This window comes from Entelurus aequoreus, linkage group LG10 (genome assembly GCF_033978785.1).
Source record: "Entelurus aequoreus isolate RoL-2023_Sb linkage group LG10, RoL_Eaeq_v1.1, whole genome shotgun sequence".
In the NCBI taxonomy this organism is placed as follows: domain Eukaryota; kingdom Metazoa; phylum Chordata; class Actinopteri; order Syngnathiformes; family Syngnathidae; genus Entelurus; species Entelurus aequoreus.
Genome location: NC_084740.1, coordinates 39496508 through 39516972, shown reverse-complemented (window position 1 = coordinate 39516972; position 20465 = coordinate 39496508). Strand labels below are relative to the sequence as shown.

At 37.9% G+C, this 20465-nt stretch overlaps 1 protein-coding gene across 2 annotated transcripts in view; it reads right to left on the bottom strand.

Moving 5' to 3' along the window:
- ano7 (anoctamin 7) overlaps nucleotides 1–20465 on the bottom strand; it is a 47123-nt gene that overhangs the window by 1777 nt on the left and 24881 nt on the right. Inside the window, exons 8-23 of one of the 2 annotated variants that reach the window (XM_062060834.1) lie at nucleotides 15007–15117; nucleotides 14765–14930; nucleotides 14568–14658; nucleotides 14400–14496; nucleotides 14191–14334; nucleotides 13958–14116; nucleotides 13802–13900; nucleotides 13520–13622; nucleotides 11043–11154; nucleotides 8041–8095; nucleotides 7866–7963; nucleotides 7638–7792; nucleotides 4721–4926; nucleotides 4505–4647; nucleotides 4352–4442; nucleotides 4164–4283 (exon numbers count right to left, since the gene is read on the bottom strand). In XM_062060834.1, the coding sequence (XP_061916818.1) occupies nucleotides 4164–4283; nucleotides 4352–4442; nucleotides 4505–4647; nucleotides 4721–4926; nucleotides 7638–7792; nucleotides 7866–7963; nucleotides 8041–8095; nucleotides 11043–11154; nucleotides 13520–13622; nucleotides 13802–13900; nucleotides 13958–14116; nucleotides 14191–14334; nucleotides 14400–14496; nucleotides 14568–14658; nucleotides 14765–14930; nucleotides 15007–15117 (1950 nt within the window). The remainder of the gene's footprint in view (nucleotides 1–4163; nucleotides 4284–4351; nucleotides 4443–4504; nucleotides 4648–4720; nucleotides 4927–7637; nucleotides 7793–7865; nucleotides 7964–8040; nucleotides 8096–11042; nucleotides 11155–13519; nucleotides 13623–13801; nucleotides 13901–13957; nucleotides 14117–14190; nucleotides 14335–14399; nucleotides 14497–14567; nucleotides 14659–14764; nucleotides 14931–15006; nucleotides 15118–20465) is intronic. The other variant, XM_062060835.1, reaches the window with a different exon arrangement.

The following is a 20465-nucleotide window of genomic DNA, read 5'->3' as shown; positions in this document are numbered from 1 at the left end:
TATTTAGTAGGGGTGTAACGGTACGTGTATTTGTATTGAACCGTTTCGATACGGGGGTTTTGGTTCGGTTCGGAGGTGTACCGAACGAGTTTCCACACGAACATATTTAGTAGCCGCCTCCGCTTCCTTCTGCCTCTGTCTCTGCTCTACACAGCACCCAGCATTGTCCCACCCACACAACCATCTGATTGGTTACAAACAGAGCGGTAACAGCCAATCAGCAGTGCGTATTCAGAGCGCATGTAGTCAGTGCTTAGCGTTTAGCAGGTAAGCATCAGGCAGCGGACTCTCCCCAAATGATAATAAACACCTCCCAGTCAACTACTAGTAACATCACTATGAGCCCGTTGACCTTCTAGAAATATAAAAGGCAGCTCAGCTCGCTCGCAGTCCTGGCTTAAAGTGAAGGCTAATTCGCTTTTAGCTTAACGTTAGCTCATTTTGCGGTGTGTGTGTGTGTGTGTGTGTGTTACGGACAGCAAAGCCCTGTCTGTCTGTTATTTCACTTTACCTTTTTCTGTGTTGATTGAGCTGTGTTGAAGCAGCAAAAAAGGACATTATGTTAAATGAAGAGTTTCTGTCTCTGATAGTTGATATAATGTAAGTGCATCATTAAGCCTACATGAACTCCATGGTGTTCAGGGATGAATAGTCTCTCCTATTGCTATTGTACCATTTTTTCAGCTATAGTTACATTAATCATTAGTAATGGAGCAGCCTAGTTTTGAATGGCAGGGTCCCTGCTATCACATGTTGATAAAAATATAACATTTACATAATAAAAATCAACTACAGGCTTCCCAAATGCTCTAATAAATTAAGCATGATAAGTTGACTTGAAACTGTTTAATGTTGCACTTTTTATATGTAGAAGAAAAGTTTTGTCATTTTATTTAATCTGAGCAACAACTTGAGGCAGTTTAATGTTGATTAACGTGGGCAGAATTATTATAGTGTTCCCAATGTTAAAAGGATAAAGCCATTGTTTACAAATTTAGTAAATAAATAACCAAAAAAATTATATTTTGTTGTCGAAAATGAACCGAACCATGACCTCTAAACCGAGGTACGTACCGAACCGTAATTTTTGTGTATTGTTACACCCCTAATATTTAGACTTACTACGCTACTGTATTTCAATGTTGGTCATTATGGTGGTACTTGGAGAGTGAAGTATTTTCTGAGGTGCAGCTTAAAGGCCTACTGAAATGATTTTTTTAAATTTAAACGGGGATAGCAGATCCATTCTATGTGTCATACTTGATCATTTCGCGATATTGCCATATTTTTGCTGAAAGGATTTAGTATAGAACGACGACGATAAAGTTCGCAACTTTTGTTCGCTGTTAAAAAAAAGCCTTGCCTGTACCGGAAGTAGCGTGACGTCACAGGAGGAAGGATTCCTCACAATTCCCCATTGTTTACAATGGAGCGAGAGAGATTCGGACCGAGAAAGCGACGATTACCCCATTAATTTGAGCGAGGATGAAAGATTCGTGGATGAGGAACGTTAGAGTGAAGGACTAGAGTGCAGTGCAGGGTGTTTCTTTTTTCGCTCTGACCGTAACTTAGGTACAAGGGTTCATTGGATTCCACACACTCTCCTTTTTCTATTGTGGATCACGGATTTGTATTTTAATCCACCTCGGACACTATATCCTCTTGAAAATGAGAGTCGAGAACGCGAAATGGACATTCACAGTGACTCTTATCTCCATGACAATACATCGTTGACGCACTTTAGCTACAGAGCTAACGTGATAGTATCGGGCTCAAATGCAGATAGAAACAAAATATAAAAAACCCTGACTGGAAGGATAGACAGAAGATCAACAATACTATTAAACCATGAACATGTAAATACACGGTTAATAATTTCCAGCTTGGCGAAGCTTAACAATTGAAGCTAACTAACTTAGCTATGGAGCTAACATGATAGCATCAGGCTCAAATGCAGATAGAAACAAAATTTTAAAAAACCCTGACTGGAAGGATAGACAGAAGATCAACAATACTATTAAACCATGAACATGTAAATACACGGTTAATAATTTCCAGCTTGGCGAAGCTTAACAATTGAAGCTAACTACTGAGCGGCGGCGGGCGTTGTAGCTTTCGACGACACCCCGGCCGCCATCAGAGTCGGCAAGAAACATATATTTCCCCAAAGTTACGTACGTGACATGCACATAGCGACACGCACGTACGGGCAAGTGATCAAATGTTTGGAAGCCAAAGCTGTACTCACGGTAGTGCGTCTTGTATCCAGCTCAAACACAACACAACCTCCTGGTGTTGGTGTTGCTACAGCCAGCCGCTAATACACCGATCGCACCTACAACTTTCTTCTTTGCAGTCTCCATTGTCCATTAAACAAATTGCAAAAGATTCACCAACACAGATGTCCAGAATACTGTGGTATTGTTCGATGAAAACAGAGCAGTTTGTATGATGACACATTGGGTACGAATACTTCCGTTGCCGTCGTGACGTCACACACATACGTCATCATACGTAGACGTTTTCAACCGGAAATTTAGCGGGAAATTTAAAATTGCACTTTATAAGTTAACCCCGCCGTATTGTGTTGCAATGTTAAGATTTCATCATTGATATATAAACTATCAGACTGCATGGTCGGTAGTAGTGGCTTTCAGTAGGCCTTTAAGGTGAAAAAACTTAAAAAAAACACTGGTCTATTAAAACATATTCACTCTAGAGATTGGTACCGCATTCTGTATTTTTATAGGTACGGACTAAGTTCTGTATACTAAAGTACTACTGTATGCAAAATGCGGGAAGGTTGTGTCATATAACAAAATGCTGTGCAGTTTTTCATCAGAGATTAATTAATGGTCATCGACCTGAACCACTCATGTTTTTCACAAGATGACGGCAAAGTAGCAACGACAGGATTGTAAATTTAATAAAAAATGAAGTAAAAACACAGTGCGGGTCGGATTCCTTATTACACTTGTGACTTCTTGCAGGCCAAATTGAAGACGCCGGCAGGTCCAAAATGGCTCATAGGCCCTACTTGGGACACCCCTGGTTTAGAGGTATCGGAGCGAGCCAGTGTACCAACCCCAAAAGCAGTGAAGTTGGCACGTTGGGTAAATGGCAAATAAAAACATAATACAATGATTTGCTAATCCTCTTTTAACCTATGTTCAATTGAATAGACTGCAAAGACAAGATACCGTAATTTCCGGACTATAAGCCGCACCAGCTAAATTTAGGGGAAAATACAGATTGCTCCATATATAAGCCGCACCCGACTATAAACCGCAGAGTTTTGATGTGTAATTACCGTAGTATATAGGGGTTCCTGCTACCACGGAGGGGATTGTCGGGACAGAGATGACTGTTTGGGAACGCAAAGCGTCCCATTTATTAACAATAAATCTTTCAATCATTCAATCAAACTTTCACATCTTTGACATGGCGAACAGCATTCGTGCAGAGTACAAAAAATACAACGGTGCAAAGTAATACAAAGTGCTCGCCTGTACGTTATCAAAATAACCAGCCTACCGGTATATGAAAAGTCAGTCTTTAATCATTGTGTCATCGTCTTCCTCCTGCGTACTAAAACCACCGAAATCCTCTTCGTCGGTGTCGGAGAAAGAACAGGCCGTAAATAAGCCACACCGTTGTATAAGCCGCAGGGACCAGAACGAGGGGGAAAAAGTAGCGGCTTATAGTCCGGAAGTTACGGTACTTTACGTTCGAACTGGAAAACTTTTGTTATTTTTCGCAAATATTAGCTCATTTGGAATTTGATGCCTGCAACATGTTTCAAAAAAGCTGGCACAAGTGGCAAAAAAGACTGAGAAAGTTGAGGAATGCTCATCAAACACTTATTTGGAACATCCCACAGGTGAACAGGCTAATTGGGAGCAGGTGGGTGCCATGATTGGGTATAAAAGCAGCTTCCATGAAATGCTCAGTCATTCACAAACAAGGATGGGGCGAGGGTCACCACTTTGTCAACAAATGCGTGAGCAAATTGTCCAACAGTTTAAAAAATGGATGGATGGATGAATTATGTTTTTATTTACCATTTACACAACGTGCCAACTTCACTGGTTTTGGGTTTTGTAGACCTACTGTGGAAACATTCTTAATTTATGATGGACGGTTTCCTTTTTGCTCCGCCCTACCTGGTTCTCAGCCAGTGCCTCCTTGGCCATGTAGTGCTCCCTCTTCATCTTAAGCTCCACCTCCTCGGGGATGTCAGGAACCATCAAGTCGATCAGACGGCCGATGAAGAAGACCACATGCTGGAGAAGACACAAAGCTTACAACCGCGCAGTCTTTGTTCTGACGGGCGCTTTCGACTCCGACTGACCTCGAAGATAATCACAAAGGCGAGTCGGATGGCGAGCAGGTGAAAGTACTCCGGCAGATACTGGCCATTCTCATCCCTGAAGCCACGGTACCTGAACCCACGTCAGATACATGAGCGGCCATGTCACAATTGCAAACACGGACAAATGACCACCTGCAGGTACGTCGGTTCTCCTGGCTGTAGTTCCGCGGTGACGTCGCCAGGGTGAAGTTGATGAACCCGCTGAGCGATTCGTCTTGGGTGTAGCCGTAGTAGAGGCGGGGTAGGAAGGACGAGGTGAAGGCAATGAGAAACGCCTAGAAGAAAAAAGGTAAAATGTGGACTGGCGGCCATGTTTAACTCAAACACAAAACGTGTCTCCGGTCATACGTTCCCCAAGACGGCCATGTACGCGATGAACTGCAGGATGTCGAACCAGATGCCGATGTCCTGAGCCCGTTCGACCACCGGGCGGCGATATTCCGTGACAAACTTCTGAGCGTCCAGGCGGATCTCCACCCAGTTGTTGATGAGAGCGAAGAGAGGAGCGAGCGGACACGCCGCCACGAAGATGGTGATGAAACCGAACTGAATGACTGCGGGCGAGTTCGTGAGAACGAGTGTCAAGTTTAGTCTTTAAAATGCCTCAATTTGCGGCAGCTTGTTCCGAAAAGTTGCGGCAAATATTGCAATGTTTGTGAGGCTTATTTGCGATTTTATGAGTTTGTTATGATTGTTTTAAGTGTTCCTAGTAACTTTAACCTGAGAGAAAACAGGACTTGAAAACATTGAGGGGAGCTCCACTAACCACGTTAAATCCAGATTCCGATCCAACAAAGGTCTTAACTCATTCTCCTTCTATGCCACATCAATATGGAATGCACTCCCAACAGGTGTAAAAGAAAGGGCATCTCTATCCTCCTTCAAAACCGCAATAAAAGTACACCTCCAGGCAACTTCAACCCTAAACTAACACCCTCCCCGGATTGTTAATAATCAAATGTAAATAATCAAATGTAGATACTTTTTCTTATTCCTTCTGATCTCTCTCTCTCTCTCGCTTTCTAGGTCCACTACTTGCTGTACATATCCTACCAAGTCAGACCTACACTGTTTCAATGTCCATTTCTCTGTTCTCAATTGTTGATGACTGAAGTGATAACAACCTAACCTAACCCCCCTCCACATCCCACACCCTGGATTGTAAATAATTCAATGTATATACCCTGATGATTATCTTGTGTGATGACTGTAATATGATGATAGTATATATCTGTATCATGAATCAATTTAAGTGGACCCCGACTTAAACAAGTTGAAAAACTTATTGGGGTGTTACCATTTAGTGGTCAATTGTACGGAATATGTACTGTACTGTGCAACCTACTAATAAAAGTCATAATCAATCAATCAATACTCAATTTATACCACACAGACTTAAACATAGACATGTCAAATTACTAGGGGTGTAACGGTACACAAAAATTTCGGTTCGGTACGTACCTCGGTTTAGAGCAGGGGTCACCAACCTTTTTGAAACCAAGAGCTACTTCTTGGGTACTGATTAATGCGAAGGGCTACCAGTTTGATACACACTTAAATAAATTGCCAGAAATAGCCAATTTGCTCAATTTACCTTTAACTCTATGTTATTATTAATAATTAATGATATTTACACTTAATTGAACGGTTTAAAAGAGGAGAAAACACGAAAAAAATGACAATTAAATTTTGAAACATAGTTTATCTTCAATTTCGACTCTTTAAAATTCAAAATTCAACCGAAAAAAAAGAGAAACTAGCTAATTGGAATCTTTTTGAAAAAATAAAAAAAATAATTTATGGAACATCATTAGTAATTTTTCCTGATTAAGATTAATTTTAGAATTTGGATGACATGTTTTAAATAGGTTAAAATCCAATCTACACTTTGTTAGAATATATAACAAATTGGACCAAGCTATATTTCTAACAAAGACAAATCATTATTTCTTCTAGATTTTCCAGAACAAAAATTTTAAAAGAAATTCAAAAGACTTTGAAATAAGATTTAAATTTGATTCTACAGATTTTCTAAATTTGCTAGAATAATTTTTTTGAATTTTAATCGTAATAAGTTTGAAGAAATATTTCACAAATATTCTTCGTCGAAAAAACAGAAGCTAAAATGAATTAAATTAAAATGTATTTATTATTCTTTACAATAAAAAAAATAAATTTACTTGAACATTGATTTAAATTGTCAGGAAAGAAGAGGAAGGAATTTAAAAGGTATATGTGTTTAAAACTCCTAAAATCATTTTTAAGGTTGTATTATTTCTCTAAAATTGTCTTTCTGAAAGTTATAAAAAGCAAAGTAAAAAAATGTATGAATTTATTTAAACAAGTGAAGACCCAGTCTTTAAAATATTTTCTTGGATTTTCAAATTCTATTTGAGTTTTGTCTCTCTTAGAATTAAAAATGTCGAGCAAAGCGAGACCAGCTTGCTAGTAAAAAATAAAATTTAAAAAATAGAGGCAGCTCACTGGTAAGTGCTGCTATTTGAGCTATTTTTAGAACAGGCCAGCGGGCTACTCATCTGGTCCTTACGGGCTACCTGGTGCCCGTGGGCACCAGGTAGTGACCAGGTAGTTGGTGACCCCTGGTTTAGAGGTCACGGTTCGGTTCATTTTCGGTACAGTAAGAAAACAACAAAATATACATTTTTGGGTTATTTATTTACCAAATTTGTAAACAATGGCATAACATACATATACACACAGGGTCCATTGCCAGGGTTAACGTGGTCAACATATATAAAATAAAAAACTAAATAAGATAAGGCTCAGAATGGTTTCTTAACAAAGCCTTTCTACGTATAAAGTGCTTTTTTTGATTGATTGATTGATTGAGACTTTTATTAGTAGATTGCACAGTACAGTACATATTCCGTACAATTGACCACTAAATGGTAACACCCCAATAAGTTTTTCAACTTGTTTAAGTCGGGTTCCACTTTAATCAACATTAAACTGCCTCAAGTTCGATCGGCCATAATGTGCAGGATGTACACATGGTAGTGTAGTATATACAGTAGGAAAGGGATTCATATGGCCTCATTTATGGGTTGATCTTTTTTTAAACATTTTGCAATGCAGTCTGTTGAAAATGATGGAAAGCGCCACTCTGCATAGCAACTGACGCTGTGGTCCCAGTTTAAGATATTCAACACTTCTGGCGGATGGAGTGGACAGTGCGCCCTCCCCCAATTTGTCACGTTTCATGTGTCAGATAAACCGTGACGAATCCCCTACTGTACAAGCTCACCCATCTCCAGGTACTCGCTGAAGAGGCCTTCACAGACCAGCAGCTGGTAGTTTGCCTCCCAAGGATACATGTCCTCCTCCTCCTCTCCTTCCTCCTCCTGAATCTCCTTCACCCTTCGACTCCGCTTCCTCTTCTGCCACCACGCCCTCAACTTCCTGCCACACAAGCGGAATGAGCGCTCTTATGTAGACCTACGAGTCCTGCCAGCCGGTCTGCATGGCATCTTACGGGCAGATGAACTCCTGGATGTTGTTGATCAGCTGTTTTCCAACCATGATGACCAGCAGCTCCTGGGCCAACTCGATGAGACATCCGCCTGCCCCGCACTGCAGCGTTAAAAAAAAAATTAAAAAAAATCAATACCTCAGTAAAGTCTTGCTGAATGATGTTCATCACAACTCACGTCTTCATTGCGCACTCCAAACAGTGAGACATAGTTTCCAGGGTAGCCGACAAATCTGGACAAAAAGCAACAAAACAATATACAGTCGCGGTCAAAAGTTTACATACACTTGTAAAGAACATAATGTCATGGCTGTTTTGAGTTTCCAATCATTTCTACAACTCTTATTTTTTGTGATAGAGTGATTGGAGCACATACTTGTTGGTCACAAAAAACATTCATGAATTTTGGTTCTTTTATGAATTTATTTATTGCTATTCTTTATAAAGTAAGACACATGCTGAATGAGAAATGTCTACATATGTTATATAATTCTTTTATTTTTCCATATTTAACATATTGTGTTGAAGTTTGGGGAAACGTTTATAGAACAAACATAGACCCAATGATTAAACTTCAAAAAAGGGTCATTAGAATAATACACAAAGCGTGCTACTATGAACATACCAATCCATTATTTATAAGTTCTAATGTGTTAACATTTTTAGATATTGTGTTTTTAAAAACAATGGAAATTATGTTTCGATCAAAGAACAGCCTTCCAGCTTGTATTCTTAGGTTATTTCTAGAGATGTCGATAAATGCTTTAAAATGTAGTATCAGAAATTATTGGTATCGTTTTTTTTATTATCGGTATCGTTTTTATTTTTTTTATTTTTAATTAAATCAACATAAAAAACACAAGATACACTTACAATTAATGCACCAACCCAAAAAACCTCCCTCCTCATTCACACAAAAGGGTTGTTTCTTTCTGTTATTAATATTCTGGTTCCTACATTATATATCAATATATATCAATACAGTCTGCAAGGGATACAGTCCGTAAGCACACATGATTGTGCGTGCTGCTGGTCCACTAATAGTACTAACCTTTAACAGTTAATTTGACTCATTTTCATTAATTACTAGTTTCTATGTAACTGTTTTTATATAGTTTTACTTTCTTTTTTGTTCAAGAAATTTATTTTATTTTATTTATCTTATTTTATTTTATTAATTTTTCAAAAAAAGGACCTTATCTTCACCATACCTGGTTGTCCAAATTAGGCATAATAATGTGTTAATTCCACGACTGTATACATTAGTATCGGTTGATATCGGTATCTGTAATTAAAGAGTCCCTAGTTATTTCAATTAAGAGGAGAAAACTATAATTTACGGGGGATATTGATTTTTGAAATAGGTAAAGTAAGAACGAATATAAAATATAAATGTATTTCAGTTATAGGAGTTAAATGGTGGAACAAGCTCAGTGATGAGTTGAAGACATGTAGTTCTTTGTTAAGGTTTAAGAAAACCTTGAAAGGTGAAATAATTGAAAATGATAAAATATAGTAACAATTACTTTCATCCCATTGATTTTTTTTTTTTTAACGTTGATGTTCCAGGCAATCTAATTTTCAGTGGAGGTATAGGATAGGCAAATATAAGCCTTGGCTTCAGTCTTTTCCTTTTTCGGTCATTCTTTTTATTTTATTTTATTTTTATGTGTAAATGTGTATGATTGTTAAATATGTATAATATAATCTGTACTGTTAAACTGGTCACACTAATGGTTGATGGTTGATTATATGACCGAAATAAACTTATTTCATTCATTCATTCATTCTTTATGGGTCTACTGAAAATGTGAGCAAATGTGCTGGGTCAAAAGTATACATACAGCAATGTTAATATTGTTAATGTCCCTTGGCAAGTTTCACTGCAATAAGGCGCTTTTGGTAGCCATCCACAAGCTTCTGCTTGAATTTTTGACCACTCCTCTTGACAAAATTGGTGCCGTTCAGCTAAATTTGTTGGTTTTCTGACATGGACTTGTTTCTTCAGCATTGTCCACATGTTCTGAATGGGGTTAATTCTAGCCTGATTTAGCCATTCCTTTACCACTGAAGAATTTGGAGGTAATCCTCCTTTTTCATTGTCCCATTTACTCTCTGTAAAGCACCAGTTCCATAATACTACCACCATCGTGGTGGTAGTAACGTTTGTTTTATTTTTATAAAAAAAAATTCATGAAGTTTTTTTTTTTAATGAATTTATTATGGGTCTACTGAAAATGGGACCAAATCTGATGGGTCAAAAGTATACATACAGCAATGTTAATATTTGGTTACATGTCTCTTGGCAAGTTTCACTGCAATGAGGCGCTTTTGGTAGCCATCCACAAGCTTCTGACAAGCTTCTGGTTGAGTTTTTGACCACTGCCCTTGACAAAATTGGTGCAGTTCAGCTAAATGTGTTGGTTTTCTGACATGGACTTGTTTCTTCAGCATTGTCCACACGTCAGGACTTTGAGAAGGCCATTATAAAACCTTACTTCTAGCCTGATTTAGCCATTCCTTTACCACTTTTGACGTGTGTTTTGGGTCATTGTCCTGTTGGAACACCCAACTGCGCCCAAGACCCAACCTCCGGGCTGATGATTTTAGGTTGTCCTAAAGAATTTGGAGGTAATCCTCCTTTTTCATTGTCCCATTTACTCTCGGTAAAGCACCAGTTCCATTGGAAGGAAAACAGGCCCAGAGCATAATACTACCACCACCATGCTTGACGGTAGGGGTGGTGTTCCTGGGATTAAAGGCCTCACCTTTTCTCCTCCAAACATATTGCTGGGTATTGTGGCCAAACAGCTCAATTTTTGTTTCATCTGACCACAGATCTTTCCTCCAGAAGGTCTTATCTTTGTCCATGTGATGTCAGATGAAACAAAAACCAATTATTAACATTGCTGTATGTATACTTTTGACCCAGCAGATGTGGTCACATTTTCAGTAGACCCATAATAAATTCATAAAAGAAGCAAACTTCATGAATGTTTTTTGTGACCAACAAGTATGTGCTCCAATCACAAAAAAATAAGAGTTGTAGAAATGATTGTAAACTCAAGACAACCATGACATTATGTTCTTTACAAGTGTATGCCAACTTTTGACCACGACTGTACCTCCGGACTCCTGGCTAGCCTCGCTAACAAGGTTCCTGTGTTGTGGGCTCCTCACCTGCCTTTGAAGAAAGCGATGTAAACTGGCGAGGAGTAGAAGTTGACAAACTGGAAAATGAAGACTTTGAGGATAAACATGTCTTCGTATTTGGTCTGAGTGCGGTGCATCTCTAGTGCGAACACACAAGCAGGAACACATTATGACACACAACATTCCAGCCCAGCTCGTTACCTTCATGAACTACTGCAGGGGTGTCAAACTCATTTTATCTCAGGGGCCGCATGGAGGAAAGTCTGTGCACACGTGGGCCAGACTAATAAAATCATGGCATTAAAACTACAAAATAAAGACAACTTCAGATTGTTTTCTTTGTCTTACTTGGGCCAAAAATAGAACAAACACATTCTGAAAATATTACAATAAAAATATAGGAAAAAATACCGGAAGTGGTAAAGTTTAGATCCATGAAGGAAGGAAGAAAGTCAATGAATGTTTATAACTGAATAAATGTACATATGCATAAAAATGTGTTTTCTTTTGTATTATTTTTTTATGAATTAAGTAACGTTTATGACAACCTTTTTCCAAAACACAATATAGAATGTGAGATACAACAGCATAATGCATACAGTATTTTTCAGACTATAAGTCACAGTTTTTTTCATAGTTTGGCCGGGGGTGCGACTTATACTCGGGAGCGACTTATGTGTGAAATGATTAACACATTAGCGTGAAATATCAAATAATATTATTTAGCTCATTCACGTAAGAGACTAGACGTACAAGATTTCATGGGATTTAGCGATTAGGAGTGACAGATTGTTTGGTAAACGTATAGCATGTTCTATATGTTATAGTTATTTGAATGACTCTTACCATAATATGTTACGTTAACATACCAGGCACCTTCTCAGTTGGTTATTTATGCCTCATATAACGTACACTTATTCAACCTGCATATGGTGCCAGTATGCTGTTTTTTTTCAATAAAATACTGGAAAGGATAGAAATGTAGTTTGTCTCTTTTATCCGATTATTAATCGAAGTAATAATCGACAGATTAATCGATTATCATATTAGTTGTTAGTTGCAGCCCTACTTGCAGTGTGTATATTGTACATATTGCATATTGTTATGAAGGTGTCTGTTACTACATTATATAGTTAAAGTACCAATGATTACTAGGTGTGGCGACTTGCAGTGTGTATATAAAACGTTGATGGAGGGTTTTGAAGTTGTTTTAGAGGACTTTGAAGGTGACTCCTATTAGCCGTATTTTTCCTTTTTTTTTTTATCATCTAAAATCCTACAAAAAAAAGACGTGTGTTCTTGTCTCTCATAATGATTGTGAACGATAGGCAAAAATCCCAAAAAAGTGCAGTTCCCCTTTAAGACTTTTAGATTTATCATCTGTCGGGCCCCAGGGACCCTTAACATTCACCGTATTTGGTATATCCCTAAGGGTAGATGTAGATTACAATCATCATAGGTCCCCTTTAAGGAATTAGAGCAGGGGTCCCCAAACTTTTTGACTCGGGGGCCGCATTGGGTTAAAACAATTTGGCCGGGGGCCGGGCTGTATATATATATATATATATATATATATATATATATATATATATATATATATATATATATATATATATATATATATATATATAAATAAATATAAATATATATATATATATATATATATATATATATATATATATATATATATATACACACAGTATATGTATATATATATATATATATATATACACACACAGTATATGTATATCTATATATATATATATATTAGATATATATATTTATTTATATTTATATACAGTATATTGTATATATAAATATTATATAAATATTGTCAAAGCGCTTTGAGTACCTTGAAGGTAGAAAAGCGCTATACAAGTATAACCCATTTATCATTTATCATTTATATATATATATATACAGTATATTATATATATAAATATTATATAGATATATATATATATTATATATATATTATATATATATATATATATATATATATATATATATATATATGTATATATATATATATATATATATATATACACATACATATATATATATATTAGATAAACTGTATATAGCGCACTTTTCTGCGCGCGCGATGATGTCACGTTATCAAAGACAAAATGCATTTTTAGACAATATGATTTGCCTGAGCGTAGGAGACACCGTGAGTAGCAAGCGGTACAAAGTAGATAAGAAAAATAAAAAATAAAAACAAAATAAAATAAAAATAAAACATGAATTTTATTTTATTTTTTTTATACTTGGGACTTCCCGTGGGCCTGATTTTGGACGCTGGCGGGCCGTAGTTTGGGGACCCCTGACTTTGAGACTGGAAGTGTTGGGCGACAGACGAGTTGTCGACATAAACGAGACCGACTTAAGCGGGTTCCGCTATATCTTTTTCCACATTCATCTAATGTTTATTTCCAAAAGGCCAAAGGTGGCCCACCAAACATGAGTGATGGAGCTGAAAGTTGGAGGAAGGTGTGACTCACCCCAGCGGGTCAGGATGTGGGCGAGTGAAATGTACACTCGGGACAAGATGAGGATGACTAGCAGATTCAACACAGATCCTGTGAGACTGGCAATCCTGCCTGCCTGGAAAAAGACAGAAAGTCATAAAAAAAGGGGTGTGGAGTTCCACAGGGAAGCGTCTTAGAACATCATCGCTTTTTACCACTCCTCATTTAAATTAACAACAAGTCTACTATGTAATGGCAAAAAACCTCGCCCGCCTTGAGCTTGGTATGTGCGAGTGTGCATAAGGTCGAGCTCACAGAGAAGATTAAGAAACGGTAGCTGGACTTGGAGATGACAATGCTCAGGATGGAGCGATACAGGATGATGGCGATAAGGAACATCAGGACCACAACCACCTGCACACAGAAAAACCTCACAAACTGTGCAGCACCAGGTCCCAAAGAGTCACAGACCTGAGAAGTCAGCGGACCCACCATGATGATCATAATCATAGAGCCGGTTAACACGCGGTTAAACCGTGTCTTTTCAGGGAAGTATGGTTCCTCTGCACCGGTCAGTGGGTTCCTCATGGTCATCGGTGCCAAGGTTGCGAACTCGGGGCGAGGTCGCTCCTGTGAGAGAAAGGCGAGATAGTAGAGGTCAAAGTTCTTCTTGACAATGTGTTATCTGGGTGTGGTTCCGGTACCTCGATGTCCTGGAAATCCGAGCAGTCCCAGCGGTGGGACAAAGATGAACATGTTCTCTTCCAGTACTCCAAAAAGGTGACAGCCCACAAGGACATGAAGACGCTGAGAAAAACTGTCCCTCCGTTATCAAACAGAATCCCCGCCTACAGACAGACGGTGGGTCAGTCAGGGGTTTAGACCGTGGGACAGCCAGATGTACAGACGAAACCTTGTATGTGACGCAGATGCTGGAGTAGTTCCAGAAGGAGCAGATGTTACAGAGTGGACACATGATGAAACTGTTGCCACTGTTACACAACTCTTGCCTGCACAGACCCACACACACTTTAGGTCAACAAGGTGGGCCGGATCGTGGGATACAAAGGTGTCTACTCACGCTGGAATGTCAGTGGTCATAAGCCAAAAACCTGCCAGGAAGACTAAAGTCCCAACGAGTGAGGCCGGCACCAACCAGCCCGTGTAGAACCCTGCGGTTAGTCACCATGAAATGTACGGTTAAAGTTTGTCACCAAGAAACGGTTACCAAAGAAACGGTCGTAGAAACAATGTGTCACTGTGACTTGTTCTGATTACCAAGCCATGCAAAATAAAGAGCTATCTTCTCTCCAAAGTACTCCCTGATGTGGTCCAGAGGTTGGTATCGTCTCCAGCAGGACCACTGCGCCCAGTATCCATACAGGATTTGTCTGAGAACCAGAGACTCGGGGGCCACCGGCCAGCTCGGCACCTGGAATTCACCCTATCGGAGCCACATGGTTTATAAAAGACCCGTCCGCTTAAAGGGTTCACGATATTCTTACAGGTCGGAAGCTGACCTCGTGCAACGGGTAGGCGGATGTGAAGACCTGCTCGCTCAGCAGCCGGTCGATTCCCACCTCGCCCTTAGACATGGAGCCATACGGCGTCCTAGCCAGGATCTCGTAGAGCTGGAAGACACACAGCAAAGCTAACTGCTATGCTTCTGGTGTTAAGCCTGGCCAAGTCAGGAAGTGCGCTTTAGCTTGAATTGTGTCGTGGTTCTGTTCGTACATCAAGGTACAGGGTGACCCAAAAATACAAAAACAATAAAAATTGTAGGAGATCCAACAAAATCTGACCTTAAACTTTAGTCCATGCACGATTAAACCTCAAACTTTCAGTCATTTCGGTCATTTCGCATTTTCTTTCCGAAATATGCTCCCAATGGGATATGTATGGTATGGTAATGGTATTCTTTAGTATGGTTTGAGTTGAGTTGAGTTGAGTTGAGTTTGAGTTTATTTCGAACATGCAAGCATACAACATGATACATCACAATTTCCAGTTTCTTTTCAACATGTTCGAAAAGGAGTAGGAAGAAGCAGAGCTTATTTAATCCTACCCCTTTTCTTTACATAACAGTTGCAAAACTTTTTGTTCACTTCCTGTTCACAATTTTTTCACAATAAACTCCATAAGTAATCAAATAAAAATAAATAAATAAATAATAGTAAGAATTTAATAATAATAATTGGTGAAGTAAGTCATATTTCATATGATGAGATAAATAAGATTACTTTAAGAATGAATGAATGGATGGATGAAATAAATTGAGAATGTTTGTCATGGTTCTTCTTCTTTGTACTTTGTAAACACTTTAAGTTTGAAGAGTTTCTTGAAGTGGATCATATTAGTACATTGTTTGATTGCTTTGCTTAATCCATTCCATAATTTAATTCCACATACTGATATACTGAAGGTCTTAAGTGTTGTACGTGCAAACAAATGTTTTAAATTACGTTTTTCTCTAAGATTATATTTCTCCTCTTTTGTTGAGAAGAATTGTTGTATATTCTTGGGTAGCAGGTTATAGTTTGCTTTGTGCATAATTTTAGCTGTTTGCAAATTCACTATGTCGTGGAATTTCAGTATTTTTGATTCAATAAATAAAGGGTTTGTATGTTCTCTATATCCAACATTATGTATTATTCTAACTGATCTTTTTTGTAACACCGTTAATGAATGAAGTGTACTTTTGTAATTATTTCCCCATATTTCTACACAGTAACTCAGATATGGTAACACTAGTGAGCAGTAGAGAATATGAAGTGATTTTTGGTCTAGAACATGTTTTGCTTTATTCATTATTGACGTGTTTCTTGCAACTTTATGTTGTATATTTTTTACGTGAGATTTCCAGTTCAATTTATCATCAATCATTATACCTAGAAATTTGGTTTCGTTTACTCTTTCAATTTCTATTCCGTCTATTTGTATTTGTGTTTGACTTTCTCTTCTACTGTTACCAAATAGCATTATTTTAGTTTTACTAAGATTCAACGATAGTCTGTTTTTGTCAAACCATCTTTTTAATTTGTTAATTTCTTCTGTTATTATTTGTATTATCTCCTGTGTGTTCTCTCCTGAACAAAACGCTGTTGTATCATCCGCAAATAATACTAACTTTAAATCTTTTGTAACTTTACAAATGTCATTTATATAGAGATTGAATAATTTAGGTCCTAGTATTGATCCCTGAGGTACACCACAGGATATATTTAGCGTTGTAGACGTGTGTTCGCCTAGCTTCACGTATTGTTTCCTGTTCGTTAGATAACTTCTTATCCAGTTTAAGACTAACCCTCTGATGCCATATCGTTCTAGTTTTTTTATTAAAATATTGTGATTAATTGTGTCAAATGCTTTAGTTAGATCCATAAAAACCGCTGCCGCACATTTTTTACTGTCTATTGCATTGGTAATTTCTTCTGTAATTTCAATTAAAGCCATTGAAGTTGAAACATTAGCTCTATATCCATATTGGTTCTCTTCGAGTATTCTATTTTTATTTATGAAACTTTCTAATCTGTTATTGAACAGTTTTTCAATGATTTTAGAAAATTGTGGAAGTAGAGAAACAGGTCTATAATTTGTAAATTGATGTTTGTCTCCAGTCTTATAAATTGGTGCAACTTTAGCTATTTTCATTTTGTTTGGAAATGTACCTGTTTGAAATGATAGGTTACCAATATACATTAATGGTCCTGAGATCTCTTCAATAACCTTTTTTATCGTTTCCATATCAATTCCGTTACAATCAGTTGAAGTCTTAGATTTACATTTTTTCACGATTGTAACTATTTCCTCCTGTGTCACATTACTGAGGAACATGGAGTTGGGATTTCGCTCTATGGTATCATTATAGTCCTCAATTGGAACTGGGTCTGGAATCCTTTCTTCCAATTTTGGTCCAATATTTACAAAATAATTATTGAAGCTTTCAACTACTTCCTTTATGTTGTCATTTTTTTTATTTTCATCTAAGAAGTATCGAGGGTAGTCCCTCTTAGTTCCATTTTTAATAATGCTATTGAGGATGCCCCATGTTGCTCTCATATTATTTTTGTTCCTGTCCAATAATTCACTGTAATATTCTTTTCTACATGATCGTAGTATTTCTGTTAACTTGTTTTTATACTTTTTGTACTTAATTTCTGCCTCCATAGTTCTTTGTGCTATAAATGTTCTATATAGTGTATTCTTCTTCTTACAAGCATTTTTTAATCCTTTTGTCATCCATGGTTGATTATTCTTTCTCTGCTTGTTACTGAGTTGTATCCATGGACAATGTTTGTCATAAAGTATTATGAACTTGTTTAAGAAATGTTCATATGCTTCATCAACCTCTTTTTCATTGTACACATTGTCCCAATCTTGCTTTTGTAGCTCAATTTTGAAAGCAGTCATCCTCTTCTCTGTGCATAGTCTTCGAAATGTCCTTTTGTCTTCCATGTTCTTCTTGTAGTTTCCATCATATATTGTAAAAACTGGCAGATGATCACTAACGTCGCTTATAAGTAGACCACTTGTAGTGTTATTATCAAAATCATTGGTAAAAATATTATCAATAAGCGTGGCACAGTGTGCTGTGATTCTGCTTGGCTTTGTGATTTTAGGATATAGACTGATGCTGTACATTGTATCAATGAAGTCATCAATAGACTTTTGCTTGTTGGGGTTCAATAAGTCAATATTAAAGTCACCACATAAGAACATTATTCTTTGACCATTGTCCATGTAAGTTGCCTTGATCCATTCTTCAAATGTTTCTATACTTGATTTAGGTGATCTATATATACAACTGATGAATATGTTTTTGCTTTTTTCCTGACATATTTCAATGGTTATACATTCTAAGATATTATCTATGGCAAATGACATGTTTTTTACCACTTTGTAGTTCAGGTTCTTCATCACGTACACAGCTACTCCTCCTCCATTTTTGTTGGTTCTGTTGATGTAGTTTAGTTCATATCCCTCCAGATCAAAATCTATTCCTTTTTTATCATCAATCCATGTTTCTGTGACAGCAATCACTTTGAAGGGTTCGTTGATGTGTTCCAAAAAGTTCTTAATGTTGTTGTAATTTGCATACAAGCTTCTACTATTAAAATGAATAATTGACAATTTGTTATCACATTCAATGTTGCTATTATATTGATCATCTGTATAATAAAAACAACTATTACTGATTTGGGAGAAAACATTTGTATCTGGATCTATATCATTTTCCATATCCTGATTTTTGTGATCTTTGTTGCAGAAATTTTTTAGTTCCATATTTTCTTGTTCAACAAACTTTGGTGTTGTTTCAATAATCTCTATAAGTGTAGGTGGATGCAATCCTGAATCTAGGTCCTCTTGTTTAGTCGTCCCTTGGAACATAATAGTGCCGATGCTGAATTTAGGTGCTTGTTTTCTTTCAGAGTCCATTATCATCGTTGTTGTGGTAGCTGTGTAAACTTTAAAAATTGTCCAGGTCCTTGATGTCATGGACAACAATTACTCTTGCTTCTGGACCTCCATTCAGCTTGATGTAGATTTTACAGTTGGCGCTCCAAGTTCCCTGGATTTTTCCCTGCCTTCTCAAGTCGCGTGCTTTCTTGGCGATTCCAGCATTACGTTTTGTGAGATGCTCATTCATGTACACATTTGTTCCCTTCAGCTTCTTTCCCTGTCTCAGCAATGCCATTTTAGATTTTCTGTTTACGAGTTTCACAAGCACGACTGGAGTGGCGTTGTTGTTTCTTCCGTTCAGTGGGATGAATGTTTCGATGGTATTAATGTCAATTTCAATTTCTTTTGATTGCAGAAAGTTGACCACTTGCTGTTCTGCTGAGATCATATCCATTTCATCTGGTTCACCTTCATTATTCACAGCTTTCGCATAGGATCTTGGTTTAATTCGGTGCCCTGTCACAATGATATCATTCATTCGTTTATCCTGATCCATTTCATCTATGATATTCCTCAGCATGTTGTTGTCTTCTTGAAGGATCTTCATTTGTTTGCTCATTTCAGTGGCTTCATTATTTCTGGAGTTGTTCTCTTTTTTCATTTCTTTAATTTCTTCTTTCATTTCTTTCATATCCTCTTTCCATCCATCCATCAATTCTTCCAATTTTTCTAACATTTCTTCTTTAAATTCCTGGAGCATTTTTTGTAGTATCCCTTCTTGAATCCCATCATGTCCTGTGCCCAGCTTCAAATCAGTCTTTCCAGTCAATCCTTTAACTTTTGGCATCGCGGCAGTCACTGACGTCAGCGCCTCTTATGTCTTAAGGGCAGTTACTTCTTTAGCGACTTGCGGCACTTTTAACTTGTTTTTTCAACAATTTCGTACCTTGCGCCGTTCAGAGATCAATTTGAGGTGTCAGCCTGTCAACTTATATCACTCTGCGACGTCGGGATCACTTTAAAACAGCTGTAAACTCGCCGTAACTTTTGGTTGCTAGGCAACCGCTTTGAACTGCGGGAGGCGCCTTTGGCTTGCGGCTAACGGCTCTTCCACTCGCCTTATTTCAGCGTATCAGTGCCTCTCAACTGACCAAAATCAGATCGAAGATGCCAGGTGACTCTCCTGTGGCTGTGATCGCAAATCAGTGGTCAAATCAGTGGTCAAAATCTTCAGACTTAACAAAAACTCCGGTAGCAGAAGCGGAGCTTTTTTCTTTGCGTCCTTTCTCATTGACAGGAAGTGAGAAAACGGGTTTCTAACTGGGTCAATACAGAAGTACCGTAAGATTCTGGACAAATGATACGGCTATCGATATTTTTTACCCAGCCAATGATTTAGGGCACCTATTCACTTAAGCTGACCAGATGCCCAAACCACCTCATGCGGCTCCTCTCCATGTGGAGGAGCAGCGGCTTTACTTTGAGCTCCCCCCGGATGGCAGAGCTTCTCACCCTATCTCTAAGGGAGATCCCCGCCACCCGGCGGAGGAAACTAATTTCGGCCGCTTGTACCCGTGAT